At 45.7% G+C, this 13,974-nt stretch overlaps 1 protein-coding gene across 7 annotated transcripts in view; it reads left to right on the top strand.

Annotated features, from left to right (window-relative positions):
* Positions 1 to 13,974, top strand: part of LOC100534606 (SCARB1-like protein 2) — a 56,063-nt gene that overhangs the window by 33,558 nt on the left and 8,531 nt on the right. For 3 of the 7 annotated variants that reach the window (XM_014138745.2, XM_014138759.2, XM_014138752.2), the window contains exons 9-13: positions 66 to 139; positions 1,123 to 1,174; positions 3,869 to 4,015; positions 4,838 to 4,882; positions 5,734 to 5,807. In XM_014138745.2, coding sequence (XP_013994220.1) covers positions 66 to 139; positions 1,123 to 1,174; positions 3,869 to 4,015; positions 4,838 to 4,882; positions 5,734 to 5,802 — 387 coding nt within the window. In that variant the 3' untranslated portion in view covers positions 5,803 to 5,807. 7 annotated transcript variants of the gene reach the window in all.

Here is a 13,974-nt window from a genome sequence, read left to right as displayed (position 1 = left end):
GTATTTTCCCCATTTGACTTATTAAAGCTGTAAATATGCAGCTTTATTCATTTCTCTCTCTGCAGGAGACTGGTGTACCTCTGAATGTGTCTATCCGTCTGCAGCTCAACTTGTACATGAAGAAAGTGTCTGGGATCACGTAAGGATAACCCCTACCCAGGGCCTATAACTTTTTTGTCCACCAGCCACTGTGGCAGGTAGATGAGAAAATCTACCAGCCTCTCAGATTTTTTAGAGTGTAGTTGCCCTTTAATTTTGAATTGCGCACCTTGCAAAAGACTGATTGGGAAGGGGGATACCTAGTCAGTTGCACAACTGAATGCATTCAACTGAAATGTCTTCCAAGGGGGTGCCTTAATCGATGTCCAGGGTGCCCGGGAGCAGTTGCTGGGGTGTTAACGCCTTTGTTCAAGGGCAGAACGGCAGATTTTTCCACCTTGCCCACTCGGGATTCGAACCAGCGACCTTTCAGTTACTGGCCCAACGCCCTTAACCGCTAGGCTCCCTGCCACCCTAGTATGCTAGGCTCCCTGCCACCCTAGTATGCTAGGCGACATGCGATGGCAGTTTGCAAAACAAATGCCCAGCCAATTGATACATCATGATTCATTCAGAAGGTTTTATGGGAAAGCCTTTAGAAATGACTGTTTCGGCATCGCTAACTGGCTACAGAGACACTTAACCAGGTAGTAACGTTACACAGGCATTCTCGAGCCATAACGTCTTCAGAAAGTTGTAAGAAATGGCCTACAAATCACTGATGCATTCTTGAATATTCTTTACATGTGGGCTTTGGATTGCTCTGTGTGATAACTGCTAGGCATTCTGCTTGCCAATGCTAAAATCTACCTGCATTTGGTGGGGCGGAAGGTGTTCATTTTAGGCCCTGCCCCTCAACCTCTCTGATCTATAACCCCTATCTGACCCCCAACCCATCAACATGTGCATGTCATATAAGGACATTCCCTGACCCCTGACCTTTAACCCCAAAGGCCATAAAGCTGGAGGGTCCCGTTCAATCTGGTAGTTTCTGATGGGAGAAGAACTGTCTTCCTCTGCGGTGACCGTTGCATGCATTTGTGTGTGAATAACTGTGTGACGGTTTGTGTTTGTCTGGAGCAGGGAAACTGGGAAGATCTCAGAGGTGATGATGCCCATGATGTGGTTTGAGGAGGTGACTGATGAGACACTTACTGGGTTCTCTTACCCCCTAACCTGCTGTATACCCCATACCATCTCTCCTCCCATAACACTCTCCACCATCAACACTTTCCACCCCTAACCTGCTGTATACCCCATACCATCTCTCCTCCCATAACACTCTCCACCGTCAACACTTTCCACCCCTAACCTGCTGTATACCCCATACCATCTCTCCTCCCATAACACTCTCTACCATCAACACTTTCCACCCCTAACCTGCTGTATACCCCATACCATCTCTCCTCCCATAACACTCTCTACCGTCAACACTTTCCACCCCTAACCTGCTGTATACCCCATACCATCTCTCCTCCCATAACACTCTCTACCGTCAACACTTTCCACCCCTAACCTGCTGTATACCCCATACCATCTCTCCTCCCATAACACTCTCTACCGTCAACACTTTCCACCCCTAACCTGCTGTATACCCCATACCATCTCTCCTCCCATAACACTCTCTACCGTCAACACTTTCCACCCCTAACCTGCTGTATACCCCATACCATCTCTCCTCCCATAACACTCTCTACCGTCAACACTTTCCACCCCTAACCTGCTGTATACCCCATACCATCTCTCCTCCCATAACACTCTCTACCGTCAACACTTTCCACCCCTAACCTGCTGTATACCCCATACCATCTCTCCTCCCATAACACTCTCTACCGTCAACACTTTCCACCCCTAACCTGCTGTATACCCCATACCATCTCTCCTCCCATAACACTCTCTACCGTCAACACTTTCCACCCCTAACCTGCTGTATACCCCATACCATCTCTCCTCCCATAACACTCTCTACCGTCAACACTTTCCACCCCTAACCTGCTGTATACCCCATACCATCTCTCCTCCCATAACACTCTCTACCATCAACACTTTCCACCCCTAACCTGCTGTATACCCCATACCATCTCTCCTCCCATAACACTCTCTACCGTCAACACTTTCCACCCCTAACCTGCTGTATACCCCATACCATCTCTCCTCCCATAACACTCTCCACCGTCAACACTTTCCACCCCTAACCTGCTGTATACCCCATACCATCTCTCCTCCCATAACACTCTCCACCGTCAACACTTTCCACCCCTAACCTGCTGTATACCCCATACCATCTCTCCTCCCATAACACTCTCCACCATCAACACTTTCCACCCCTAACCTGCTGTATACCCCATACCATCTCTCCTCCCATAACACTCTCTACCATCAACACTTTCCACCCCTAACCTGCTGTATACCCCATACCATCTCTCCTCCCATAACACTCTCTACCATCAACACTTTCCACCCCTAACCTGCTGTATACCCCATACCATCTCTCCTCCCATAACACTCTCTACCATCAACACTTTCCACCCCTAACCTGCTGTATACCCCATACCATCTCTCCTCCCATAACACTCTCTACCATCAACACTTTCCACCCCTAACCTGCTGTATACCCCATACCATCTCTCCTCCCATAACACTCTCTACCATCAACACTTTCCACCCCTAACCTGCTGTATACCCCATACCATCTCTCCTCCCATAACACTCTCTACCATCAACACTTTCCACCCCTAACCTGCTGTATACCCCATACCATCTCTCCTCCCATAACACTCTCCACCATCAACACTTTCCACCCCTAACCTGCTGTATACCCCATACCATCTCTCCTCCCATAACACTCTCTACCATCAACACTTTCCACCCCTAACCTGCTGTATACCCCATACCATCTCTCCTCCCATAACACTCTCTACCATCAACACTTTCCACCCCTAACCTGCTGTATACCCCATACCATCTCTCCTCCCATAACACTCTCTACCATCAACACTTTCCACCCCTAACCTGCTGTATACCCCATACCATCTCTCCTCCCATAACACACTCTACCATCAACACTTTCCACCCCTAACCTGCTGTATACCCCATACCATCTCTCCTCCCATAACACTCTCTACCATCAACACTTTCCACCCCTAACCTGCTGTATACCCCATACCATCTCTCCTCCCATAACACTCTCTACCATCAACACTTTCCACCCCTAACCTGCTGTATACCCCATACCATCTCTCCTCCCATAACACTCTCCACCATCAACACTTTCCACCCCTAACCTGCTGTATACCCCATACCATCTCTCCTCCCATAACACTCTCTACCATCAACACTTTCCACCCCTAACCTGCTGTATACCCCATACCATCTCTCCTCCCATAACACTCTCTACCATCAACACTTTCCACCCCTAACCTGCTGTATACCCCATACCATCTCTCCTCCCATAACACTCTCTACCATCAACACTTTCCACCCCTAACCTGCTGTATACCCCATACCATCTCTCCTCCCATAACACTCTCTACCATCAACACTTTCCACCCCTAACCTCCGGACTCTGACATTGCTAGTCCTAATGTTTCAATATTACTTAATTCCATTATTTTACTTTTAGATTTGTGTGAATTGTTAGATACTACTGCACTAGGAACACAAGCATTTCGCAACACTCTCCGCCCCAACCTGCTGTATACCCCATACCCGTCTCTCCACCATAACACTCTATATTCCTCACCCATAACCCTAGCATATATACGTACCCCTAACCCTTTCTACACCCCCATAAATCTGTCCACTCATATTTTCTCTCCCCCTGTGGTAGAATGGTTATATCGATGGTGAAATCCTGACGACGTTCCACACTAACCTGGTGCTATTGCCCAAGGTGATGGTGTACATGCAGTACTGTTTCATAGTCCTGGGCCTGGCCACCATACTGGGGGTTGTACTACTATACTACAGGAAGAAGGTAAGGCCTCTACACCGCATGTGCATGGATGGATGGATGGATGGGAGAGTGTGTGTGTTTGTTCACAAACTGGATGTGGTACAAGTGGTTGTGAGAGAGGAGAGAACATGGTCATTCTTTGGTTTGCATGGCATGCGTACTAACCAATGTGACCCTTAGACAATCCTGAACAGCCCTCCACTACCCATCAGAGAACAGAGACTCTTCCCACAGCCTCGCCTAACAAACCAACACACTGGTGCTCCTCCCTCTCCACATCACAGCAAACTGAGTCCATAGTTCACTGACGGAGTAGCTCAGTGATATCTATACTGTACAGTGCAGAGGTGCCACTTTGGGACAAGGTCACACCCGTCTCTCGTTAAAATAATCGTAGAGATTTCCCCTAATATAGCTGACACTATACGTTAGCCAGTTCATTTTATAAACACGTGGACATAAACTGGAACATTAAGAGTTATTCAAAAATATTGTTAAGCATGAGGTATAATGCCCATTTCAAGTTTATTTTCCTTTTTGAAATGTGGTTTTTGTTTTGGAGAGTTTAGTCAATAATAGCTGTGAACACACTCACTGCACTAGTGAGAGATCACATCATGTGGTTTGTATGCTGCCTTACAGTAGCTGAGCACACTTCTACTGGCTGGACTAGCTGTATCATTTGAATCACAACTGTGTATGGACAGTCTAGATGCTGAAACAGTGTTCCCTAAGGACAATGGACTGTACTGATAAGTTTGTGACGTGCACGTCCCTGAGGCATTTTAGGTCAGTGTTATGAATGTTGCAGGGAATCAGTTGGCCTGTTCTTTTCTCCTACAGGCGTCGTTGAAAAAAAATCTGCCTACAGTGATCCAGAACCATGGGGTTGGTCCACATGTAAAACTGTTCCCAATCACTCCTGAAAACATGCCTCTATCATATCAATCAGAAGAATGTGATGGCAATATGAATATAAAATAATAAAATAATGATTTACCCTGACAGATTATGATCTGCCTTGATTTGATTATAACAGTCCATCATTAGGAAGGGTGGTCAACTCTGGTCCTGGGGGACTGATGTGCAGGCTTCTGTTCCAACCCAGCTCTAAAATGCATGCTAAACTATAGGGGTCGTGGTCTTTAATCTGGACCAGAATGACTTAGTCAGTCTAGATCTTTAGTCTAGTTCTATTGGTCAGATTGAAGACTGACTGTAGTATTAGCTGAACCAGGTGTATGGAAGCTGGGTTGGAGTAAAAGCCTGCACACACTGGCCTTCTGGGACCAGAGTTCTCCTGATCAGTAGGAGAAAGATGTCTATAGATCACTTCCAGCCTGTTTGTTACTGTATGAAGCTGATCAATCAGGTCAATCCAAATGTTAGGATTGATTGGTCAAGATTGTCTGTATGAGGTGTTTCATTAACCAATCCATTAACCCTGGATGTCTTGCTTGCCACGCCCTCAATCATCTGTTTTCAAACTGCAATGATGAAACTGCACACTGCATGAACACACATACTGACTCAATGGCTGAGAAACTAAATACTGGGCCATGTTCAGTACAAAAACATTGGAATGTTGCAGATGGAAAAGCCATGAGTAGAGCTGAGTGGTTTAGAAATGTAGAATATGTATCTGAACATTGGCCAACGTTTTCCTGCTGAACACGGCCCTGAGCTTCGTCTCTGTCACGTTATAATCGACTGATTTAGTGATGTTCTGGTTCTTTTAGGCATCTGTTAAAGACACCGTAAACAGCGCAGATGCCCTCAAACAAGACGGACAAATGTATCGTGAATGACACAGGTGGGTTTCAGGCCCACACACACACGCTCAAACTCTTATGTCCTAGGTGTACACACATCAAGGACTTACACAATAGGCATCACACTCACCAACATCTCTATCATTTTAAATCACCATTTTCTCATTTTTATTTCACCTTTATTTAACCAGATAGGCAAGTTGAGAACAAGTTCTCATTTACAATTGCGACCTGGCCAAGATAAAGCAAAGCAGTTCGACAACATACAATCAATGATACAGTAGAAAAAAATAAGACTGTATACAATGTGAGCAAAGGGAGGAAAAGGCCATGGTGGCAAAGTATAGCAAGTAAAACACTGGAATGGTAGATTTGTTATTTGAAGAAAGTTCAAAGTTAAAATATAAATAATATGGTGCAAAGGAGCAAAATAAATACAGTAGGAGAAGAGGTAGTAGTTTGGGCTAAATTATAGATGGGCTATGTACAGGTGCAGTGATCTGGGAGCTGCTCTGATAGCTGGTGCTTAAAGCTAGTGAGGGAGATGAGTGTTTCCAGTTTCAGAGATTTTTGTAGTTCGTTCCAGTCATTGGCAGCAGAGAACTGGAAGGAGAGACGACCAAAGGAGGAGTTGGCTTTAGGGGTGACCAGAGAGATATACCTGCTGGAGTGCGTGCTACAGGTGGGTGCTGCTATGGTGACCAGTGAGCGGAGATAAGGGGGGACTTTACCTAGCAGGGTCTTGTAGATGACCTGGAGCCAGTGGGTTTGGCGACGATTATGAAGCGAAGGCCAGCCAACGAGAGCGTACAGGTCGCAGTGGTGGGTAGTATATGGGGCTTTGGTGACCAAACGGATAGCACTTTGATAGACTGCATCCAGCTTGTTGAGCAGGGTATTGGAGGCTATTTTGTAAATGACATCGCCGAAGTCGAGGATTGGTAGGATGGTCAGTTTTACGAGGGTATGTTTGGCAGCATGAGTGAAGGATGCTTTGTTGCGAAATAGGAAGCCAATTCTAGATTTAACTTTGGATTGGAGATGCTTAATGTGAGTCTGGAAGGAGAGTTTACAGTCTAACCAGACACCTAGGTATTTGTAGTTGTCCACAAATTCTAAGTCAGAACCGTCCAGAGAAGTGATGCTGGACAGGCGGGCAGGTGCAGGCAGCGATCAGTTGAAGAGCATGCATTTAGTTTTACTTGTATTTAGGAGCAGTTGGAGACCACGGAAGGAGAGTTGTATGGCATTGAAGCTCGTCTGGAGGGTTGTTAACAGTGTCCAAAGAAGGGCCAGAAGTATACAGAATGGTGTCGTCTGCGTAGAGGTGGATCAGAGATTCACCAGCAGCAAGAGCGACGTCATTGATGTATACAGAGAACAGAGTTGGCCCAAGAATTGAACCCTGTGGTACCCCCAGAGACTGCCAGAGATCCGGACAGCAGGCCCTCCGATTTGACACTGAACTCTATCGGAGAAGTAGTTGGTGGACCAGGCGACGCAATCGTTTGAGAAACCAAGGCTACTGAGTGCCGATGAGGATGTGGTGATTAAGAGTCAAAAGCTTTGGCCAGGTCAATGAATACGGCAGCACAGTATTGATTCTTATCGATGGCGGTTACGATGTCGTTTAGGACCTTGAGCGTGGCTGAGGTGCACCCATGACCAGCTCTGAAACCAGATTGCATAGCGAAGAGGGTGCTGTGGGATTCAAAATGGTCGGTAATCTGTTTGTTGACTTGGCTTTCGAAGACCTTTTTAGAAAGGCAGGGTAGGATGGATATAGGTCTGTAGCAATTTGGGTCAAGAGTGTCACCTCCTTTGAAGAGGGGGATGACAGCAGCTGCTTTCCAATCTATGGGAATCTCAGACGACACAAAAGAGAGGTTGAACAGGCTAATAATAGGGGTTGCAATAATTTCGGCAGATAATTTTAGAAAGGGTCCAGATTGTCAAGCCCAGCTGATTTGTAGGGGTCCAGATTTTGCAGCTCTTTCAGAACATCAGCTGAATGGATTTGGGAGAAGGAGAAATGGGGGAAGCTTGGGAGAGTAGCTGTGGGGGGTGCAGTGCTGTTGAATGCAGTAGGGGTAGTTGGGTGGAAAGCATGGCCAGCCGTAGAAAAATGCTTATTGAAATTCTCAATTATAGTGGGCTTATCGGTGGTGACCGAGTTTCCTATCCTCAGTGCAGTGGGCAGTTGGGAGGAGGTGTTCTTATTCTCCATGGACTTTACAATGTCCCAGAACTTTTTAGAGTTTGAGTTGCAGGAAACAAATTTGTTTGAAAAAGCTAGCCTTGGCGTTTAACTGCCTGTGTGTATTGGTTTCTAACTTCCCTGAAAAGTTGCATATCGCGGGGGCAGTTCGACGCTAATGCAGAACGCCACAGGATATTGTGTTGGTTAAGGGCAGTCAGGTCTGGGGAGAACCAAGGGCTATATCTGTTCCTGGTTCTAAATTTCTTGAAAGGGGCATGCTTATTTAAGATGGTGAGGAAGGCATTTAAAAAAAATAACCAGGCATCCTCTGACGGGATGAGGTCAATATCCTTCCAGGATACAAGGGCCAGGTCGATTAGAAAGGCTTGCTCGTTGAAATGTTTCAGGGAGCATTTGACAGTGATGAGTGGAGGTCGTTTGACCGCTGACCCATTACGGGTGCAGGCAATGATGCAGTGATCGCTGAGATCTTGGTTGAAAACAGCAGAGGTGTATTTAGAGGGCACGTTGGTTAGGATGATATGAGGGTGCCAGTGTTTGCGGCTTTGGGGTTGTACCTGGTGGGTTCATTAATAATTTGTGTGAGATTGAGGGCATCAAGCTTGGATTGTAGGATGGCTGGGGTGTTAAGCATGTCCCAGTTTAGGTCACCTAGTAGCACGAGCTCTGAAGATAGATGGGGGGCAATCAGTTCACATATGGTGTCCAGAGCACAGCTAGGGGCCGAGGGGGGTCTATAGCAGGCGGCAACGGTGAGAGACTTGTTTTAGGAGAGGTGGATTTTTAAAAGTAGAAGTTCAAATTGTTTGGTTACAGTCCTGGATAGCCTGCAGAGTTCTGTCCTGCTATCTCTGCAGTAGATTGCAACACCGCCCCCTTTGGTCGTTCTATCTTGTCTGAAAACATTGTAGTTAGGGATGAAGATTTCAGAGTTTTTGGTGGACTTCCTAAGCCAAGATTCACACAGCTAGGACATCCGGGTTGGCAGAGTGTGCTAAAGCAGTGAATAAAACAAACTTAGGGAGGAGGCTTCTAATGTTAACATGCATGAAACCAAGGCTATTACAGTTACAGAAGTCATCAAAAGAGAGCGCCTGGGGAGTAGGAGAGGAGCCAGGCACTGCAGGGCCTGGATTCACCTCTACATCCCCAGAGGAGAATGAGTATGAGGGTACGGCTAAAAGCTATAAGAATTGGTCATCTGTGATGTCCAGAATAGAGATAAAAAGGAGCAGGATTCTGGGGGTGATAAAATAGCTAAGGTATAATGTACAGACAAAGGTATGGTGGGATGTGAATACAGAGGTAAACCTAGGCATTTAGTGATGAGATATTGTCTCTAGAAACATCATTGAAACCAAAAGATGTCATAGCATGTGTGGATGGAGGAACTGAGAGGTTGGATAAGGTATAATGAGCAGGGCTAGAGGCTCTACAGTGAAATAAGCCAATAAACACTAACCAGAACAGCAATGGACATGGCGGAGAGGCATGCTTAGCCGAGTGATCAAAGGGTCCAGTGAGATTCAGATAGCTAGCAAGCTGGTGGAAGATGGAGGGAGGTCTGTTTTTAGCCACCTCGTGCGTTTCCATCTGTGGGTTAGTGGGGTTCCGTGTGGAAGGGGGGACCAGTCCAAGTTGGCAAAATAGTTAGTTATAGTGGCCCAAGAAAAGTGTCCGATAGACCTATTCATTGTGCCATGTTTCATAAGACCAAGTTCTCTGCCTGTGGGTTTTGGAAGTGTCATGTTGAAAGATTTGAGCAAGAACTCCCAACAGCCCAAAGTTAACACATTATCTTGCAGCAGACCCTCCGGTTGAAGACTGCATGAGCAATGTTTTAGGTGATCTGTTGACAGGATGTTGTGATTTTCATGTGACCCTTTAAGCACTGACACAGGTGAAATGGACTCAGCATCTGACAGTTTCTGTTTAGTTGCATGTCTGACAAGTAGTGGTGCAACAGATCAAAACTCACGGATCGGATCATTTTTAGAATCAGCAAAAAGGAAGGAGATGAATAACTGCTTTCCATTTATTACTTAAAGCAAGTAACTTTAATGTTTAAATGAAATCTTAATATTCAATACTCAATTGTTAAATATGAGGCATTATACCTTCTTCCTTTGAACAATAGTGAATGAAAAAAATTGCTTGTGTCCACAACAAAGAAAAGAAAGCAAAGCAGACCTGAGCTTAACTTAATTATTTCTCAAAAATATGAGGATGTCTACATTGTCTGGGGAGAGAGTAGACCTCTGCAGTCACTCCCTGCCGTGGAGAACACCCTCTCACTGGGATCTGATGGGCCAGGCACAGCCAGGTAGCATCTTGTCATCATGGCAATGTGAGGGTATTTACACTCATTGCTTTCCACCATGCCAGTGGATCACCATCCACTGGAATGCCACTTGCTGCCTTGTAGGATAACACCTCTTTGATGGTGTTGGCAAATGTCTTGCCTGTGTCCTTGCTCGCAAAGGTCTCCTTCATGGCCAAGTTATTTTGTGGAGGAGATGCCTCTGAATCTGCTCCTGTCAGCTCTGTGGCTTGACCCTGCAGAAAAAATGACTTGATCTATTAAACTTATTTAAATAGTTAAATGAAATTAATTTGTGGCAATAACTTAAGCCATAATTATTCCAAATCAAATGGATGATTCTAATAGCAATAGGATAGACTAAGATTAGACTACAGTATATTTATTTTAAGTAATTCACTCTTATTTAATTGTTTTACTTTCTCAGTGGTGAGATCACTATGTCCTCCGGTGTAGGGCGGGGTCTAGGGTGAGACTGGGTCTAGGGTGAGACGGGGACTTGAACCAGTAGATCTATGAAGTGTTACGAACCGGCTCTGAGTTCGCAACAAAAGGGAGACAATGTGGAGACGAGGAGTATCAATATATATATATATTTATTAAATAAAGTAACTAAACAAAATTAACAATTAACAATGGTGTGTGTAATCAATAATCAGTAGTATAAGTGAGTGTTTTGCATACCTGAATGTAATAATGCAGAGTGTTGAAAGGTGCCAAAGCAAATAACCAAAATGCCAACATCAACAAAGTGTCTGCCTGGAGAGAGTCTCTCAATGACTGTGGAAGAGGTCTCTTTATCCTGGGACACACCCGAGCCCAGGTGTTTCCCATCTAGCTGACGACCCTCCCAACTCCGCCCACCGGTATCCTAATAAGGAAACAAGAACAGAGAGAATACAGCAGACAGTGGGAGGGTCGTCACACACACACACACCCCCCATAAAACCGGGGACCAACAAGGACCCCGGAACAACGTACCAGCCTCTGCGTCCCAAATTGATGAGGGGTTACGTGTTCACACCTCCCTTTGCCCCAGCCAACCTCCTCCTCCCCAGACCTCAGCGACCTTTACGCACAGGAAGCAAGTTTAAGAGGAAAGAAGAACAAAAGACCAAGATGGAACAGACAGGAAAGATAGAACATGACAAAACCAAACAAAATCAAACAATGGTCAGTCCAATAACATTCAGGAACAGGGCACACGAGACCGTCAGCTACCAGCTCCAACGAAAAGGACATCTCTCAACGGTTCAGAGTCACTCCGACGGTTCAGAGTCACTCCGACGGTTCAGAGTCACTCCGACGGTTCAGAGTCACAAAACTCATAACCGAATACGAGTACAGACCAGAGGGTGTAATAAAGGCAAAGATTTCATGTGCCCTACTCGTCAGTGGCACCTGCCAATAGCCCTTTAATATGTCAAATTTGCTCAAACTTAGCTGCGTCGACTTGATCTACGCAGTCCTCCATCCGAGGAAGAGGAAATGAATCTGGCTTAGTGACAGCATTTACCTTACGGTAGTCCATACAAAATCTGTTTGTTCCATCCGGTTTACTGACCAAGATACAGAGAGAAGCCCAACTGGAGAAAGAAGGCTCTGCTATCTTACTCTCCAGCATGTACCTGACCTCAGCATCCAGACAACGCAGTTTCTCTACAGAAACTCTATAGAACCGCTGACGAATGGGGTCAGCATCTCCAATGTCAGTATCATGCTCTATCAAGTTTGTACGTGTATCAGAAAACAAACCTGGAATTATCCGAATCAGACCAACCATCTCTTTCCGCCCATCAACAGGTAGATGATTAAGAGGGCTATCCAAAATATCCAGTGTCTCTGAATTTTTCTATCATCGGGACCAGGAACATCTTCCTCATGCACAGACCTAGCATTACAAGAACCAAGGGAAGTAACGGTATCAGCCAAACGAACAGGTTTACCGTCCTCTGTAGACTCCCACTTTCTCATCAGGACATCCTGTTGGAGAAAATAACCATGTGCGACATCTCCCAACTGTTCCACAGGCACAATGTGGTCACGCAACTCTAATGTGGGGTCAGTCCGTTGCGCATCGATTTAGATCGGAGCGGGATACAGATAACGGGATAACAGGGAAAACAGTGACAGACGTCTTTGTGGTATTCTCATTTACCGGAGCAGGGACCAGGTCACCATGGCTCAGACCGCATCACTGCACACGCAGAGAACACCGCTGGGAAACTCTGCTAACTCGCATCAGTAATCCCTACAATTGACGGTTTAGTGGAAACCACTAGAGATGGAAACACGACAGGCCACACACTCACCAGCCAAGTTATTCCCTAGTATAACGTTGATACCCTCAATAGGCAAATGAAGGACGCACCCCCACAACAACCTCACCTTTCACCAGTCCACAATCCAACATCAGTTTATGTAATGGAACTGACAGTGTTCAACCCTATTCCCCTAATTGGAACACTATTCCCTGAATCAGTCTCAGCAGAGAAGGGTAACACAGATTCCAGCAAAAACGATTCAGAGGCACCTGTGTCTCTTAGGATCTTCACTGGCACTAGGTTCTTACTTCCTAACAGAGACAAAACCCTCCGTAATGAAAGTTAAATAGTCTGGATCAATATGGACTTTCAAATGCCCCTGGGCATGAGACAATGTGTCGGCAGTGAACTGATGTGGGACAGGCGCAGCTAACGCCATAGGCCTAAATTTAATGTTAGCACACGTACTGAATTTACCCCTAGACCTGAGAACCGGACATTCGTTTTTCCAATGACCTAAGCCTTGACAGTAGTGACACTCTTGACCAAAGTCATCTTTACCACGGGAGTCAGGCTCAACCCTAGTTGAATGAAACTCTGCTCGTGAACCAAAGTATCTCGGTGAGCGAGGCCCAAATCTCTCCGAACGCCCCCCACTCACTCCGAATACGGGGTTCTGCAAAAACACTTGCGAGTCAAAACATATTCGTCCGCCAAAACCGCAGCTTCAGCGACAGTCTTTACTTTTCGTTCGTTAATGTACGTCGCTATACAATCAGGGATTGTGTCCTTAAATTGCTCTAACATAATCAGCTCACATAGCCCTCGGAAAGTCATAACTGCAGAGGCGGAACACCAGCGATTAAACTGTGAAGATAATTCTCTCGCAAACTCAACATGAGTCTGCTTATCATCCCTTTTTAAAGTTCTAAATCGTTGGCGGTAAGCCTCAGGAACCAATTCGTAAATCTGTAACACCGCCGTTTTAACCTTATCATAACTGACACTGTCGGCTACACTAAGAGCTGAATATGCTTCCTGCGCTTTACCAGTCAGCACACACTGCAACATTATAGTGCGGTCAGAATCAGGCCAACTCCTAGCGTCAGCAACACGCTCAAACAACGAAAATAACGTCTCAGGGTCCTTTTCGTTAAACTGAGGCAACAACCGTAAATTCCCAACAATGTCAAATGTGTCCGGGGCACGATCAAAAGAGGAACGACTCCTAAGTAAATCTGCTTCACCTTCCCAGAGCAAACTCTCCCCTGAGAGCTTTCCTTCCCTAACCAACTCTAGTCGCTCTTGTTGCAGCTTGATTTTAGCACGCTCCATATCCTGTTTAAATTCCAATTCCTTTTCATATTTTAACCGATCAGCAGCCAATTCCTTTTCATATTTTA

The sequence above is a fragment of the Salmo salar genome, chromosome ssa01 (assembly GCF_905237065.1).
Source record: "Salmo salar chromosome ssa01, Ssal_v3.1, whole genome shotgun sequence".
Taxonomy (NCBI): Eukaryota; Metazoa; Chordata; class Actinopteri; order Salmoniformes; family Salmonidae; genus Salmo; species Salmo salar.
The sequence above is the reverse complement of the archived record's forward strand: the minus strand, read 5'-3'. Positions and strand labels throughout refer to the sequence as shown.